Raw genomic sequence first — 18,270 nt, forward strand, 5'->3', positions numbered from 1 at the left:
GTTTTCAAGTTTTAAAAAAAAAAATGTCCAGACTTCCGCAGAAATAAATTATGATGTAGTTTTAAAACGTAACACCTCAAATATGGTTTTAACTAAAATAAGTGAGGGTGTTACAGTCATCCACAATGAAGACTCCATCACGTTATCGAGACTCCTTGTCTCGATCTCCCACAAATCCCTCGGGGTGGCGTTGTAGCAGTGGTCCACCATGTAGGTCGCGGTTTCGTAGACCGTCCCCCTAAAGACCTCGGGGACTTTCTCCAAGGCCTGGGGGTTGACCGGGACGCGCACACTAGGGTTCGGAGCTGAAAAGGTCCCAGTGGGCACATTCTGTTCCCGAGTAAGGACAGGAGATCGCGAGGGAGGTGGAGCCATCTTCTCCACTGCAGGAGGGGGTGGATGCACTTTCTCTATGGCAGCAGGGCCTTGGTTTTTCCCCTTGGCATGAGACTTGGAGGTAGTCCCGACAGCTTTCTTCGCCATCCAGAGCCTCTTCACCATGGGCCCGGAAGACCCGGAGGAAGGGTTTCCTCCATGGAACATAGCTCGAAGATCATTGCCCCCGAGCTGCGACATCTCCTCGTCTGAAACAAAGACAGCAAAGCATTAATATACATGTAAAAATATTTGTGCAAAACAAAAAAAAGAAAGCAGAGGTTAAGCCTGTATTGAGAAGGGTCCTACCCTCCGAGCTAGATGAGGAATCTATTGTCACGACCTCCGGCCCCGGAGCTTCTACGGGGGAGTCTAAGATAATGACTTCACGAGCTAGAGGAGGCTCTGGGTCTGGATTCGCCTCGAGACTGGACTCTTCTATGTACTGCATAAGACCTGGAGCTACTACACCCTCCAGGAGGGAGGGCCATGATCTAAGATTGGTCCCGTAAAAAAAGGCAGACCTAAAGGCCAGGGTGTTATCTACAACTACTGTCCCCCTAAGGCGGCTCATGTCATAACACATCACGAGCTGGTCAACACATTGGAGTAGGGTGACATCGCGATCTGGGTTGATTTGGTGGCGGTGAACGGGTTGGCTGGGGTTAAACCTAGCAAGTCGTAGGTCTGCAGTGGCCATGTCTAAGTCCCTAAATAAATAAGGGTTACCTTGGCCGGAGGGGTCGGCTGCTGCCCTGGACTGGGTCCTCTCTGCATTGGCTTCCAGGGCGACCTCCAGAGCCCGCTTCCGGCGCACGAGGGGCACCTCGTCCTCCTCGTCCTCATCCTCATCCTCATCCGCAGCCTCTTCCTCGGGGATGGGCGCCATCTCCCGAGCAGCGGGGATGGTCCGCGGTCTCCTCAAGGCCAGAGTCTGGCCCGGGGAAATTAACTTACACGCCAGCATCGTCTCGTCAGACACAAGCTCACGGTAATCTTTTTCACTTAGGGGGATCCCCGCCAAGGTTTTGTATTGACCTCCAAGGGTCACTGACTTAGCCGTCCTCGCGAAGATAGCTGCATGATAGTTTTTAAGTCAGGAACGAATGGAAAGAGACTAATCAGCGGCCAACTTACGAGCTGAAGATAGAAGGAACTTACGAGGACGGTTGAAGTAATGGTATTCGCAGTTGCGAAACCCCTTTGACATGAAGAATTGATCCTTGAAGTCATTGGGGTGGCTGGGCAGCTCGATGACCGCAGCCGAATTGGGAAAACGGGTCAGGTAGTAGAACCCGTCACCTCGCCTCCGTTGCTCCGGGTTGGCTTTGAGGCAAAAGAAGTAAAGGATGTTCACCGGCGTGTTCAAGAATAAATACGTCAACCCCGCTAACAGACGGTAGGAGTTAGGGGGGAGCTGGAAGGGGGTCAGTTTCACGTAATTTAAAAAATCCGCGAAGTACTGGTCCAGCGGAAGGAAGGCCCCAGCCTTGAGGTGCTCATCGCTCCAGGCGGCGTACTCCTCGTCGAGCGACGCGCAGCTCCGCTCACCCTCAAGGGGAGGTCGGGCGTCCAAAGCACCCCTCCCTATCTCAATATTATGGGAAAGCATAATTTTGTTGACTTTCCCTTGGGTGGTGACCTTCGAGGCGATCCTCTCGGCCTCGAAAAAGGCGTTGGGCCCCACCTCGACCTCCTTGTCCATGGTGGGACCAAAGTAGGGGATCGGAGAGTCTGTGGCCACCTCTTTCCCCTTACTGGTTTGCTGGGAAGACGAGCTTCTAGCACTTTTCTTGGGTGCGCTCTTCTTGGGTCCCATCTGATCACCTAACGAACAAAGAAGATAATTTAGAAAAGGCGACCTAAGCATAAGAAAGAATCTAGCGCGAAGGGTTTCCTTTACACGGGCAGAGGTAATCTCAGCCCGCGGCGAGTGAGACCACACGATTCTATGAACACGTGCCTGTGCTCCCAACGGGTCCCCGATTACTCAGAATCCGTGTGTCAGGAGGGTCAGGATAAAAGTTTTCCTTGGAAGGAAAGTTTCGGTAGGCAAAACCGCCTGTGAAGCGTGTCCCCTAAGCTACCCGGTTTTTGCACCCTAGAAACTTGTTGTTCCAAACAGGCATAAAAAATTTTACCCAGAAAATCACCCCAGAGTTGTATCCTATGAGTCATGCTCCTAAGCAGTTTTACTTACGGTCAATACCCCTAGGATAAAAACCTACGCATAAAATACCAGCAAAGGAAAACAAAAGACAAAAAACCTACTGCATGCGACTAAAGAGAAAGTTTACCTAAGCAAGAGAAGCGAAAACATTTAGAACATGCAAAAAACGGGGGACTTACATAAATTGTTTTTTACTATGCAAAGACTGAAAGGAGCGTCTGGGTCGAAGTCCTGTTGGAATTGCTGGTACCGGAGTCATGAAAGAGCCCTTGTATCTGAACCTCAGGAACGTTGGGAATAGTGACCGGAAGAAAGAAAGGGTTTTGAAACTGAGAAGAAAGAAGAAGATGAGAAAATTTTCAAATAAAAGGGTGACTCATGCAAAGGGTGGCCAGCCTAGATATACGTAAAAGGACGAGGGCCGTTCGATTGTCTTGATGTGGGATACGAGGATCACTACTCAAAAGACGAAACGACGGCCGAAGATAGGCTAGGCCATTTAATGCGGTTCTCGGAAGACGGACCGTCACCAACCACGATGCTCCACGTATTCGATATCAGCGTAATAGGCGGGATATGAAGAGTCCACTAAGAAGCCTAAAAGCCCCCTGTGACAGTCAGAATCCCGTGATTCGTAAGGGGAAAGACCGGGTAAGCTGTGCAATCCCACACCGCCTGGGGAAGGTCAAGTGTAATGATTCTAAGACTGTGTAGGTATGGGACTACATAGTTGAAGAGGGCTTAAATGGATTGATGGGTACTACCTATATCAGGAAGGTGCATCTTCTTTTCGGTAGCCCATCACTTGAGAACTCCATGGTTAAGCGTGCTTGGCCTGGAGTAATCTAGGGATGGGTGACCTCCTGGGAAGTTTTCCCAGGAAGTGTGCGAGTGAGGACAAAGCACGCTGGAAAGACTTGTCTTGGTTTGTAGGGCCAGTCGTCATTCCAGAAAGCAGCCATAGTGATGTGGGGCGTCACATAATGGTATCAGAGCGAGCCAAGGTTTATTGGTTCTGGAGATCGACCGAACATGTACGCTCGCTGTCAGTGACAAGCTCGACTCAGGGTTGGTTGGTATGATTGATTAACATGTCTGAATGTATGTTTGAATGCCCTGTATGCCTGCTTATTTATATGGAGCATGAGTAATGAGTTGACATATGCAGGAGATACTGTTGGGCTAGGCCCTTGACTGTTGCATGTTGAGATTAATGCATGCTGAATAACATTATTATGCATGTGGGTGAATATTGGCATAATGGTTCGCATATTGAGTGTATGTGGTTAATTTTTTTAATTAAATTCATATGTTATACATGTATATTGGCTTGTATGAAGCATGTTGAGTATGGATATACTTAGTGGTGATAAAATTTGGTAGCTAAATGTATATCATTGTGGATTTGGCCTATATATGCTTGGTGTGTGCATGATAGCTGTGGTCATTTGGATCTAGATGTGGTTTGGTTCAGAGTAGGAACCACAGAGTTCAGGAGTTTGGTCAGTTTTGACAGATGAACTCGAGTTGTTTGTTCCTCGAAGGGTTAAGTGGACCTGATATTGGGTTGAAAGGGGGATTCTAGATATAAGTTGGAGTTGAGATCTCCAGTTATCCCTGCAAGCAGCAGCAAAGGGTCACTAGTGTGTGAGTGAGCTGTGGAGTTTTTTAGTTGAGACGGGATAGATGAACAGCGGATTTCTCTGGGGAAATAGCTGATTTCGATGTTTTAATAGTAAGGTTACCAGTGTTGGTTTACTGTGAGGTATGGACAGATAAGGGTATTATATGAAAGGCGTAAGGGGTGTTATCCTCTAGTGTTGAGGAAGGTACAAGCTGGCAAGGAATTTATCAATAGATGAGCAGAGTTAGTTCCGCCCTTGGCTAAAAGGATGAGATATCCTGATTAGAGGGTTGTGTCAAACGTGGAGGCAGAGAGATGCCCGGATTTGGTACTTGGGCTGAGGTACTGGCTTAATGGGTTGGCAAGAACCTAGATGATGGATGATTAGAAGAGGTTAAAAAAGGCATGATCTGAACTGTGGAAAGTGGAGGCCTTATAAGTTTGGTTTGGACCGATAGGGTAACAACAATGTAAATTAATGGGTTTGGTGAATCAGGTAATTCATTTTGGGAATTTATACTCACGGATGTATCCGGAATTGTTGGCGACCCATTTAAGGATATGAGATCTTGTATAGTCTAAGGCATTTGGGCCGCCCTGAGGTAAGAGTTTATCGTCTGCATGTGGATGGCGGAGAGGGCCATGTTGTTTGAGGAACTGATGGTTGATGTATAGAGCATGAGTGCTAGAGCCGCGAGGGCAGTGCTCCCTTTGATGGAGTTAGTAAAGATAGATTCGTGATAATCAATTTAAAGGAACCCCGGGTAGTGCTGTGGCTTCTGGTTTTGCCAAGAAAGGGGAAAAGTCTGATTGATAAGATGGTACTTTTGTTGATAGGACGCAGCGAGGTCGGATTCTCGATCTTCGAGGCAGAAGGACCCCAGACAGTGCTTGGACACCTAATTTGAAATTGGAAAGGAGCCTGATTAAAAAGGTAGTTATCGAGATGGCGACAGGAACCAGGGAGGTTATTTGGTATGCATGAGGGAAAGGATGCCACCTGAGAAGAGGTCAGGTGAGGGCATGACTTCAACATAGAATGACTCGATATGTTAGGATGGATTTCCCATGGTGAGGGAAACAGAGAACTGGAATGCATCAATACATTCGAAGTTCGAGGCGGATTCCTCGAGGATGAGTATTAAACTGGCTGGTGTATGCTTTGGTCATGTAGCGAACTGGAAGAGCTCTGTGTTGAAAATTTTCAGAGAGGAGTTAGACATGGAGGGTTGCCTCAAAGGTGCCATTTGAGAGGCTGAGGACAGTAATAATTATTGAGAAGGAATTAGAAACTCTGGCAGATGGATTGTTGAGGATATCATCCGGAGTATGTTAATGAGACCAAGTGGAACTGGGCTGACTAGTGGAAAATTATGTGGGTAGGAAAAGAAAGATTCAGGAGTACTTCAAGGTCAGACTACAGATAGGATTGGTGTAAGGAATGTTGTAAAAGGTGGTTTTGGCCGACAGAAAGTCTATTGAAACAATCGAAGGAATTTGACCCTGGTGTAGCCAGTGTGTTATACAACGGGGATTGTTAGCATCGTCGGGTTAGAAAGAAAGGTACAATGTTGGATACAAGATAGGACGATGTCTCCAAGAGTTGATCTATGACCTGATTATTGCCAGTTGGAAACCAAGGATAGAGACATTTCGTGGATTGTCTAGTTTGCGCCGGCTAGGGTGTGAGGAGTTGGTAACAAAGATTTTGGAACGGTTCAAGCTACAGCAGCACAGGTAAGTTCTTTAGGCAGAGGGTGCATGAACGGTATGGGCAAGTCCCTTCAAGCTCACGAGCATTGCATGCGGTGTACTCCTAGACGGAAATGGTGAGCAATTGACTATGCGAAAGACGTTTGTACCCAGAAGGTAGAGTCTCAGGTAAGAATCTACGGATTGTTAGTTTGAGCGTCGTTAGGAGTACCCAGATTAGAGCTGCAAGAAGAAAGGACAGGTATGAGAAGATTTGATCTGAAGTCACAAAGAAGCTAATGAAGAACGTTCGAAGAACAGAAAGCATCTCAGGGTTGGTAAGCGCGTCATCTACTGCATAAGCACCTCCGGAGACAACTACAGCAGAGATGAGGAGACAGTAAAACTTGAGGTTAGAGGGACTGAGTGGCGTCAAATCAGAAAGAAATACAGAAGACAAGGTAAGAATTGATTGATATCTGGTGATGTTGGAATATGTGTGTGTTAAGGTTAAGTAAAGAGTGATTGCATAAAGGACCTGACCTATGGTAAGGACATGGAAGTGGGGGGAGTGTACCACGATTTGGGCATGCCCAGGAATAAATTGACGCGAGGATGGATTGAACCTTGCGGGAGGTGAAAGAATGAACGTGGTCAATATACTTGGAGCGTTAAGTTAACAGTTACGTGTATCATAAGGTGCTTGAGTCTTGGGTATTAGTAAGAAAGATAGCATTGAGACACAGAGGTGGTGAAAAGTAACAGACGGATGATCAGTGTTTGAAATCCTCGATTGAGCGAGGGAAGATATAATTGGAGGTGGAACTCCTAGCTGTGAGGCGTGTGTCAGTCAAGGGATAGCGCCATAGACCGTAATGGAGTGGACAAGGCAACGACTGAGCTTGGCATAACGTTAGCAGGTATGGTTAGCTGGTGAGTGACACTGAGCTATAGAATTCAAAGAGTAGACTGTGGTTGAAGCAGGGAGGAACCCTGCTGAGGTGATACAAGTCAGGATACTAGAGTGGATGAAAGATCCAGTTATTTTTGGTGATTGAATGAGAGTTCTGAATGGATATCACTCCACCTCCTTGGGTACGTCGTACCGGGAGGGTCGAGCGGGTGACAGAATCTAGTGTTTTCCTTTGGACCCTGAGGGGTTAAGTGATGTGGTAGTATATCATGGGAATAGACCACTTTAGACCTTGAGTAAGGTGTTTGGACATGAAAAGTTCTAACTCAGTTGATGGAGTTAATGCAGTTGGGTCAAGTGAACTGGTTTCAGGATGGAGCTTCGATGATATCGAATTGAGACCCTATAGTATTTTAAGTTTTGGAATGGATTTAGTGAATGAAAAGAACAGAGTGGGAATCTGGGATTATCAGTTGATTGCAAGTGAATTGGCAGTCTGAAAGTTTATCAGATATATTAAAGAATTGAGCGCCGAGTAGGCGAATACTTGAGGTATTAAGGGAAGTGTAATCCCTGATGAGTTAGTCGTGGTGGCAGTTGTTGGTGTCTTGTTAATGTAACACGACATAGGACATGATAAGAGGTGAAGGATAGTGAATACTACGGTTTGGCTTTAGTTCAGAGCGAAAGCCAAAGAGGTCGTTGAAACTTCTTAAGGCAGGAGTGTCTGCCTATTTGAAAGAATAAAGTTCCGGGAAGAAAGAGTTGCGTCTCTGCGTAATAACAGACGAGGATCTGTAAGGTGTTCAGAGAAAGAAGGGAGAGTTCTGACTCTTAATTCGACATAAAATTCTGAAGTTGTACTAAGGGTTAGGCCAGCGGGGCCTACAAGCTGATCCCACCTGGTAGAGGTGATGACTTTTGAGTATCTCTGGAATCAGGAATAAGGCAATGAATGGTCATTTGGCTGGGAATTTGATATATGGCAGCTGGGTATTAAGGGGTACACGGTTTGGGGCTTGGTCATTTGAGGCTTTGATAGAAATTGAAGAGAAGAAAGAAGAGATAGGGCAAGCAAAAAGAAAAGAAGAAGAAGGGTAGAAGGGCTGAAGTGGGAGCTTAGGAGGAGTTCAAGGAAGTTTGTTGGGTGGATTCTTCACTTAAGGTATGGATTTTATACACACTTAAGTTTGGTTTCTGTGTTGATTTGAGGAATTTAATGCTTGAGTTAAGCTTTTCAAGGTTTTGGTTTGGGTTGCTAAAATTTAAGATCAAAGGTGTGGATCTTGGGTGTGTTGATGTTTTGATCTTGATTCTAGTGTCTATAGGTTGTTAGATTGTTCATATGAAGTTTGGAATTGAGTTTTGGGGTTGAGATATGTGTTTGGGATGGTTTAAGGTGAGGTTTAGAGAGTAAAATGGTGGTTTTTTTTCTGGGTTCGAAGGGTCGAGCCGCGGCATGGTTCTTGGTGAGCCGCGGCCCTTCGAAGAAGTTACATGCTGAAGGAGAAGGGCGGGCCGCGGCATGGCCCAAGCAATGCCGCGACCCTTACCTATTTTTGAGCCTTTGGGGGTTCTGTTTGGGGGCCATGCCGCGGCATGGGTGGCCTATGCCACGGCGCTTAAGGGATTTTGGAATTTTGAGATTTTAGGCTTGGAAATTTAACCTAGAGTGCTCGGGATTGAGTCTTTTACCATATTTGGTGAAGTTCAACGTTTCGAGTACTAGAACTTGGCTTGGAAGCTCATTTAAGGTTGTTAATGGTGTCTTTCTTAATGGTTGTGACTAGGTGTTAAGCTAGGGCTTGAGGATCGGACCGCGCTCAAGGTGTATCGCCCGTAACTATCTCATTTGAAAGCTGAAGGTAAGAAAACTATAACACCCGTAGGATAGGGCGTGGGCCCATAGTGTGATTGCGGGGCACGACCCTATATTGCATGTTGCATGATGAGATGATTGTCGGGCACGACCCTATATTGCATTACATGTTAGGGTGCAGATTTAAATGAATTGATATTTGTTTGAATGTTGTTTGTTTTATGCTATATATGTTTATAGTGAAATGAACGGCTATGGCCGAGGGCGGCAAGGCCGAGAACGATAGCGGGGCCGGAAGTAACACTTAGCACATGGGATGCTTATGGTCAGGGTGGGACCCATAGGATATGTGTGAGATCCTTGCGGTGAGGACCGAGACCCCAGGCTGCGGTAAGGGTTCTGGGGCGGCATGGCCGTGTTTGCTTAGTCTAATGGTTGACTTGTTTATCTGTGGATTATCTGCTATGATAAACTTTATAGATTGCATATGTTATGTATTGCTTGAGTTTTCTTGCTGGGCTTCGGCTCACGGGTGCTTTGTGTTGCAAGTAAGGGCAATGTCTGAGTCAACCAACCATGAGTACGGAGAGCGTGAAGCGACACGTACATGTTTGGCCTGCCCGACTGCTTTGGTTGGGGGTTTATTTGAAATGGCTGTAATAATCTATGATTTTATAACTGATCAATCGTAAACTTATTTTAAGATGTAAATAGTTTTCAAACCTCATTTTGGGATCCCAAATGTTAAATACTAGAAGTTTTATTGAAACAACACATTTTTCTAAGATTACAGCCTTAACTTTTAATTAGTCACACTTTTGTTTCAAAACCTCGGTTAGCAAGTTCATTGCACACTGTTTTGTCTTAAAACTCACTTAGTAACAGCTCTAAGGAAGTAGGGCGTCACATAATGGTATCAGAGCCTTGACCCAGCCGGAAGTGTGGCCGACGGGGACGTCGGGCCCGTAAGGGGGGGTGATTGTGACAGTCAGAATCCCGTGATTCGTAAGGGGAAAGACCGGGTAAGCTGTGCAATCCCACACCGCCTGGGGAAGGTCAAGTGTAATGATTCTAAGACTGTGTAGGTATGGGACTACATAGTTGAAGATGGCTTAAATGGATTGATGGGTACTACCTATATCAGGAAGGTGCATCTTCTTTTCGGTAGCCCATCACTTGAGAACTCCATGGTTAAGCGTGCTTGGCCTGGAGTAATCTAGGGATGGGTGACCTCCTGGGAAGTTTTCCCAGGAAGTGTGCGAGTGAGGACAAAGCACGCTGGAAAGACTTGTCTTGGTTTGTAGGGCCAGTCGTCATTCCAGAAAGTAGCCATAGTGATGTGGGGCGTCACACCCCCACTGTGGCCCCAGGTGACGTCGTATGCCACGAGCAGGGGCTTGGGGGGAAAATGTACGCCCTAAATATCCACGGGTTATTAGCGAGCTGGAAAAGGGCTTAATTCTATCAGCCACGTGGAAGCCACCTACCCGAAGCTGCTATTACGAATCTCTACCTCTTTAGCTTGAGATAGCCAAAGGTTTAGTGAGATTACTAAGGCATCGGGTCAGCATTGTGGACACCACAGGCTAAGACTATATCAAGCTCGGGATACGAGCTTGAGCTGACACCCCCGACTCTTTATAAAGTCAACCACGCAATGTAAACATGCATATATCAGACATCACGTGTCTACTCCATTCCTGAATTCTCGGACACGCAGCATAAACGTGCGTGTTCAGACACCCCACGACTGGTTTGGGCCATGCGGCCCATTATCCCCATTACCTATTGATTAGACCTCACTTCATTGTCAGGTTTTAGGAATTAATCATGAATGTCGCAGAAGTGAAATGATGGGTAAGAAGGTCACGGGATGACCTCCTTTGCCAACACCCAGGTGTCCTCTCCCTATAAATATGGAGACCCTGGGAGTTGCAAAGGGTTGGCTTCTAATTTGTAAAGAAATACCCTGTAACGAATATCAGAGATATATCAATAATATTGGCTGGTGGACTAGAAGGATTTTAACCTTTGAACCACATAAACAAGTATTCGAGTTATAATTTTCCTTGGAGATCATTCATCTATTACGGTTCATTATTTAGCACTAATCCCTCTCCTTATTCATATAATTATCTGTTGCCGAAAAACCGCGTCAACATAAATAGAAAAACAAATAATGGAAAGAAAACATCGAAATTATCCTAGTTCCGCTACAATTTGTTGCCTACATCCAACAGAACTAATCCGCTATAGAAAACATTACAAGTCTAATCACAAATATCACAATTCTTCTTTGAGCAACTATTTTTTGAGGACAAAACTTCAACCAAAACTTTGCTTTGAACTATACACCTTAACTCTTACACAATACTTCAAGAACTTTTAAACACTCGGAAGAAACTCTCTCGCGTATACAAATCTCTTTAAACTCTAAAAAATGAATAGATCTTTCAAATGAAATAAATGTCTAGCTTATATAGCCACTTGACATCTAAAAAACTAATTATTGTTACAAGTGAATATAACTATCAAGTTTGTTGGAGTGGTGATGGCAACTGTAGGGTGTTTGTAATCTATTATAAACAGATGATAAATCGGAATAATTACTCCACAAAAATCATAAAAGTTGTCACATTATTTGCTTAATCGAAGAAAAATGTGTGAATGAAGTTCAATTCAATTAATTAAGCCATGTCCAATAGACACTATCTTTTGTTCTAGTCTTAGCAAAATAAATATATTGATATATGTTGTCTATTGCAAGATAAATATAAAAAGGATTAATAAAAAAATAACCGTTTTTCGAAAGGCAAATCTAATTGTATGTAGTATTTCGAAAGGCAAATCTAATTGTATGTAGTATAATCGTGTTGGGAAATGTCCCAGAGGGCATTTCCCATCTCAAGACGCATTTCAATTCAACGAAACATTTACTTATTTCAATGGAATAAGGAATACCACAAAGTAATTGCATGATGCAAATTGCTTGAAAGCAGTAAAGCTTATGAAGCAAGTAAATAGGGAAGAATGTAGAGATATTACCATAACAAACTAATATTATATATAATTTTCATATAATTCCAAAGATTTTACTGTAAAGATCTAAAAAACCATATACTACAAGAAAGTTTGAGTCCCAAATTAATTATACTACTAAACAAAAGAAAAAATTGAAAACACGTGTGAGTGAGAGAGTGAGCACATGAAATGGCAAGAGCTACAGATACTCAAATTGATCAAGACCTTAGTCCTTACATCTAAATATTCCCACGAAAATAAAAATAAAAATAAACTCAATGATTTACAAAGACGCCTATGGAATACCAATTCCCAAAGATGCATTTTCAAAGAATGCATGGTCATATCAACAAACTCAGGGCCTACCATTGCGGCTTTGACACATTGCCAGTAAGTAGTGCTCATACACTATGCGAAGACACTTTCTCAGCTACTAACTTGATCTCTTTCACTCTCTCATCAACTAATTTCTGGAGCTGTTCTTCCTGATTTGCTTGGCTTTCATCCATAATTTGAACTGTGCAAGCTACCTCACCATCTTGTGACCTAATCATGGCAAATGACATCTCTTGATCATAATCACTCTCCACTGGAATCACTTGCTTCCCAGATGTACCAGAATCTTTTCCGAGTATATCCTCCCTTACACGATTCAAAATTATCCCCACAAAATCATCCATGTACTTGTCAGCAGGACTAAGCCCAAGATAGATCAAAACCTCCCAACACTGCAGAAACTGCTTTTTATTAATTTTTAAACTTTTCTGAACATCCTCAATGGCAGATCGAGGAGGCACAAGGCGATGGATCTGGGTTTTCTTTGATAATTTTCCTTGCTTTAGATGTGAAACAGCTTCGTTTACTGTTTGCTGAATTGGTTCAAAAATAAGCAGGCGCTGTACATCAACACATGTACGCACATGTTGCAAGTAATCCAAAGGTTCTTCAATCGTCAGGTCAAAGACATCTTCAGAGACTGCAACATCATAGAGCACCTCAAGGAGGTATCGACCATAGCCTTTGTGCTGATAAGGTGGCAATACCAGAATCTGCCATTTATGTAAGCCTCATTAAAAAATACTGAAAGATACAGAAACATCTATACTTATAAACAATAGATGCATTTTAAATTGCTTCTGTTAAAGCATCTTAACTTAACTAATATAATGACAAGAAATATACAAACCTGACTGATCCGCAAACGGGAACTATCAGGATAGTGGTAAAATCGATATGCAGCAGCGAAACCGAGCAACAAACTATGCTCTTCACCCTGATGATCAATTTTCTTTTGAATCAGGAGATACAACTCCCAACATGGATCAGTAACGTCAATTGGACTGCCACCTAATCATATATAGTATTGGTTAAAAACATGTAGTTAATTTTTTATTGCAAAAGATCAAGAACTTAGGTAAGACTAAAATATACCATCCACAAGTAGGAAAACAAGAGGAATCAATTGACCATAGAGAGGTCCAGCTTCTGTATCACCAATCACCATTCGGACAACCTGAACAAGAGGAGAATGCATGAGATGTAATACACACTTCATTACAGCTAAGGACAGAAATGCAGTGAAAGATCAACAAATAAACCTTCATGAACGTTCAATAAATATGTAATGCAAGTACATAACTACGTATACCATATAATCACAAAATAACTGTTCAAAGCACCTCAACATTAGACGTTGCAACTGAATTACTATCAGAACTGGCAACATGCCCGTTGGAGGTCTTTTGCTGCAATACCTGCCCACCCGACACAATGGATCTGCCAAAAGATCACAGAAACAAATACTAAGGTTCAGTGAGAAAGGAAAAAGAGGTACACAGAAATTCTTCGGTTTAAATTTTGATGTGTAACTACAATGATGTGATACCTAATAAAATTTCTTTGAGTTGAAAAGGTTTGAAGGAACTCGTCCTTACTCTCAACAAGAGTCGCAGCAAAAATATTCTGTTGAACATGGATAACAAATCATAAGATCCATGGACATAGGAAGCTTATGTTATGGTTTAAAACAAAGATCTTATACATATTACATACCTGAAGATCTGTTTTCAAGTCAGTGATACCTTTGCCTCCCTAAGAACAATTAGCAACAGCAATCAATTAGAGAATATTACAACTGAAAAAAACAGGGGAACTGAAGTGGTTCATATACAGAAGAGAGAGCGAGAGGGGAAGAAGTAAAGGCGAGATGAATTTTCTGAACTTACATCTGATGTGCTTTCATATGTAATATCGGCATATGCATGAAACGATACACTGTTAACCCAAATGGTGATCTGCAAACCAAAAAAAGTGTTTAAAAAAAAATAAAGTATAAGAAAGCACACATTGCAGTAATTTCAAAAGACTATTACCTTCAAACCTTCGTAACCATATATCTTCCCATCTTCCCCAAAGAAGCTATTCAAGTCGACTGGATCAATACAAAAACTACTCGAAGCATCCACTTCCTCTTTGCTAGAGACTATTTAGTATTGCCGCCATAAATAAGTCAGGAAGCCAAATAAATCTCACAAATTACAACCCAAGTAGGATATACCAAGTTCCATAAAATTTAAAATAAAAACCAGGAGATGAATGCATAAAATTACTGAGAATTTCCATGTTGAGCAGTTGTTCATAATTAGAAAAAAAAAATTATAGCGCGAATAGCTCAACAAGAAAAAAAAAAATGAAGTCGCAGAAAAAAAAAATCTAGTAAAAAAAATAACTAACTACATAAATTAAGCACATTCATCCAAAAACATGTTTGAAAGGGTCAACAAAACCTTCGTACCCAAGTATATTTTGATGCAGTCTTTTGCTTCAATTTCAGCATCTGCAACAAAAACCACAAAAAAATGAACTTGGAAACTAGAACTGAAACCAGTGACCAAAAAAATGGGAGAAGAAATAATAACCACTCCTCAAAATTCCACAAGAAAGTATTTTGAATATTGGGGCAAATGAAATGGAAAAGCTCGCACTTACCGATAGCGGAGAATCCAACGCGCCGTCGTTTCTTAGGATCGCCGATTGGAGCGGCGGCCGGTTGCTTCTTCTGGCCCATACTTCTGCTCAATGTTAGGGTTTTCAGAGCGGGAAAAGGAAGTGAAATAGAGGCGGGAAATTGTGCACTGTATGAAATTCAGGTGAGTTAGGGCTATATATATGCATATTGAAGAAGATAATCTCACGTGTTTTGCACGTGCAATTGAGAACTTGCTACCTTACTAGCTACGAAAGAATTGGGCCGTGTAATTTATTTCCAGCCCGGTCCACAATATTTCTGCACTTTTCACACCGTGGAAAATATATTTTAATAAATAAAAATAAATCAATCAAGTTGATTTAATTATTAGAGAAAATTATGTCAAAAAAATATTAAAAAATATACATACAATAATTTTTATCCCAAAAATACAACAATCCTTCCGGTCAAAAACAAAATCAAGAGAGAAAATATTTGGGGTAGAGAATTGTAAAACTCAGCTCAATAGAGACTAAGAAAATATATTGCATTTATACAAAGATTACAGAGAGAGAGAGCCATTGTGGTACTGACAGATGGCATCATACAATAGGTAACAGAATAACAGAAAATCATTACAACAATAAGTGTAATCATTGGCATAGATTCTCATGAAACCGTTTGGAAATATTCTGAAATATAGAGTAATGCTCAGCTGTTGAATTATGAACAGATTTTCTACTCTGTATGGGCAGACCACCTTAAGCAATAGTGAGGGCTCATGTCTTAACACCACCCCTCAAACGCAGGGGTGATTGTGTCACTCCAAGTTTGGAGACAAGCTGCTGAAATCTTGATGGTGACAAAGCCTTTGTGAGGCAATCAGCGATTTGGTCAGAGGAGGGAATGTACCTTTACTCAAGTTCCTTCTTCAAGATTTTATCACGAACAAAATGGATGTTGTTGACGCAGTTCTTCGCCAACAGATAATTGAGAAAATAAGAGAAAGAGATTAGTGCTTAATTATGAACCGAAACAGATGAATGATCTTAAAATGGACTGATGACACAACTACGTTTTTAGGTGGTTCAAAGGTTAAAATCCTTCTACTCCACCAGCCAATATTATTGATATGCTTCTGGTATTCTCTTACAGGGTATTTCGTTACATAATAGAATCCAACCCCTTGCAATTCCCAGGGTCTCCATATTTATAGGATAGGGCACCTGGGAGTTGGCAAGGGGGGTTATCCCGTGACCTTCTTATCCATCATCTCACTTCTGTGACATTCATGATTAATTCCTAAAACTTGACAAATGAAGTGTGGTCTAATCGATAGGTAAGGGGGATAATGGGCCGCACGGCCCAACCCAGTCGTGGGTGCCTGGATATGCACGTTCATGCTGCGTGTCCGAGAATTCAGGGATATATCAGACACGTGATGTCTGATATATGCACGTTTACATTGCGTGGTTGACTTTATAAGGAGTCATAGCTTCCCACTCCAGCTCGTACCTCGAGCTGGATGCCTTCTTGGCTTGCGGTCTTCATATCCCTGTCTCGGCCCTTAAATAATCTTGGTCAACCTTTGGTTACCTCGAGCTAAAGAGGTAGGACCTTACAATAGTAGCTCTGGCCACGTGGCGTCCACGTGGCTGATATAATTATGCCATATCTCAGCTCGCTAATAGCCCGTGGAAAATCAGGGCGTACATTTGCCCCCCAAGCCTCTGCTCGTGGCACACGACATCATCTGGGGCCACAGTGGAGGCTTTTAGGCTTCTCCATGGACTCTCCATATTCCACCTATTACGCAGGCGTCGAATACGTGGAGCATCGTGGTTGGTGACGGTACGTCTTCTGAGAACCGCATTAAATGGCCTAGCCTATGCACAGTCGTCGTTTCGCCTTTTAAGTGGGGAGCCTCAGATTCCACATCAGGGCGATCCAACGACCCTCCTCTCATGGCCTTTCACGTATATAAAAGGGGTGGCCACCTTACGCATGGACCACCCGTTTATTTGAAAATTTTCTGAATTTCCCATTTTATTCTCTCTTCTCATCCTCAAAAAAACCCTCTTTCTCTCCCGGTTACCGTTCCCATCATTCCAGAAGATCAGGTGCAAGGGCTCCTTTGAGGTTTTGGAGTCAGTCATTCCGCCGAGGCCCCAACCCAGACGACCCCTTCATCCCTCCCACAGCACAATACTTCGTAAGTTTTCTGACTGTGTACGTTTTAAATTTTATTTTCACTGTAGCTTAGGTAAATAGTTTCTGTAGTTGCATGCAATGTTTTGTTGGCTTTTTGTGGGTATGAAGGGTGTAGGTTTTTATTTTAGGGCATCGATTGTAGAAGAAAACCATTTAGGAGCCTAGCTTTTAAGGTGCGTTTTCTGGGGAAATTTTCTGGGTAGGATTTTTGGGTATGCTTGTTTAAAATATCCAGCATTTTGGGTGCAAAACCGGGTAGCTTAGGGGACACGCTTCACCGGCGGTTTTGCACCTCTTGCCTAAAACTTTCCTTCCAAGGCAAACTTTCATCCTGACACAAGAATTTCCAGTAATCGGGGATCTGTTGGGAGCACAGGCGCATGTTCATAGAACCACATGGTCTCACTCTCCACGGGCTGAGCGTACCTCAGCCCGTGCAAAGGAAACACCTCTTCAGATCCTTTCTTATGTTCAGGTCGCCCTTTCTAAAATTTCTTATTTTGTTCGCTAGGCGACCATATGGGACCCAAGAAGAACGCCCCAAAGAAGACCGTAGGCAGCTCGTCCTCCCAACAATCCAAAGGAAAGGAGGTGGTGACAGACTCCCCCATCCCCATTTTCGGGGCGGCCGTGGAGCGGGAGCTCGAGGTGGCGCCCGACGCCTTCTTCGAGGCTGAGAAGATCATCTCGAAGATTACTGACCAGGGGAAAGTGAATAAGATATTCCTTTCTCACAACATCGAGCTGGGGAGGGGCGCCCTGATCGCCCGACCTCCCCTAGAAGGTGAGCGGAGCTACGCGCCACTCGACGAGGAATACGCAGCTTGGAGTGACGAGCACTTCATGGCTGGGGCTTTCCTCCCGCTGGACCAGTATTTCGCCGACTTCCTCAACTACGTGAAGTTGGCTCCTTTCCAGCTCCCCCCCAACTCCTACCGTTTGTTGGCGGGGTTGAGATATCTGTTCTTGAAACAAGAGTGGGAGGTCCCCACTCCGGCAGATATCTTATATTTTTTCTGCCTCAAAGCCAGCCCGGAGTAGCGGGGGCGAGGCGACGGGTTCTACTACTTGACCCGATTTCCAAACACGGCAGCGGTCATCGAGCTGCCCAGCCACCCCAACGACTTCAAAGACCAGTTCTTTATGTCCACGGGGTTTCGCAACTGCGAGCTTCACTACTTCAACCATCCTCGTAAGTACCTTTTACTCTTAGCTCGTAAGTTAAGTATTCATTAGCTCTCCTTTATCCATTTCTGACTTGGAATAATTCTGCAGCCATTTTCGCGAGGACAGACAAGTCTGCGATCCTCCGGAGTCAATACGAGACGCTGGCGGGTCTGCCCCCCAGTGAAAAGGACTACCGCCAGCTCATGACAGACGAGACGATGTTGGCATGCAAACTGATCTCCCCGGGCCAGACTCTAAACCTGAGGAGACCGCGGGGGCCTCCCCCAGCTCGCGAGATGAGGCCCATTCC

General features: G+C 43.7%; 1 protein-coding gene across 1 annotated transcript; it reads right to left on the reverse strand.

Moving 5' to 3' along the window:
* Nucleotides 1-11,663: 11,663 nt before the first annotated feature.
* On the reverse strand, nucleotides 11,664-14,763 carry LOC133797168 (histone acetyltransferase type B catalytic subunit). The gene is made up of 10 exons (XM_062234989.1): nucleotides 14,603-14,763; nucleotides 14,409-14,450; nucleotides 13,987-14,096; nucleotides 13,840-13,908; nucleotides 13,667-13,705; nucleotides 13,500-13,576; nucleotides 13,294-13,390; nucleotides 13,046-13,127; nucleotides 12,801-12,961; nucleotides 11,664-12,663 (listed from the first exon to the last, which is right to left on the reverse strand). The coding sequence occupies exons 1-10, from the start codon at nucleotides 14,679-14,681 to the stop codon at nucleotides 12,016-12,018; spliced, it is 1,404 nt and encodes a 467-aa protein (XP_062090973.1). The 5' UTR covers nucleotides 14,682-14,763; the 3' UTR covers nucleotides 11,664-12,015.
* Between the last annotated feature and the right edge of the window lie 3,507 nt (nucleotides 14,764-18,270).

Source organism: Humulus lupulus, chromosome 8 (assembly GCF_963169125.1).
Source record: "Humulus lupulus chromosome 8, drHumLupu1.1, whole genome shotgun sequence".
Lineage (NCBI taxonomy): Eukaryota > Viridiplantae > Streptophyta > Magnoliopsida > Rosales > Cannabaceae > Humulus > Humulus lupulus.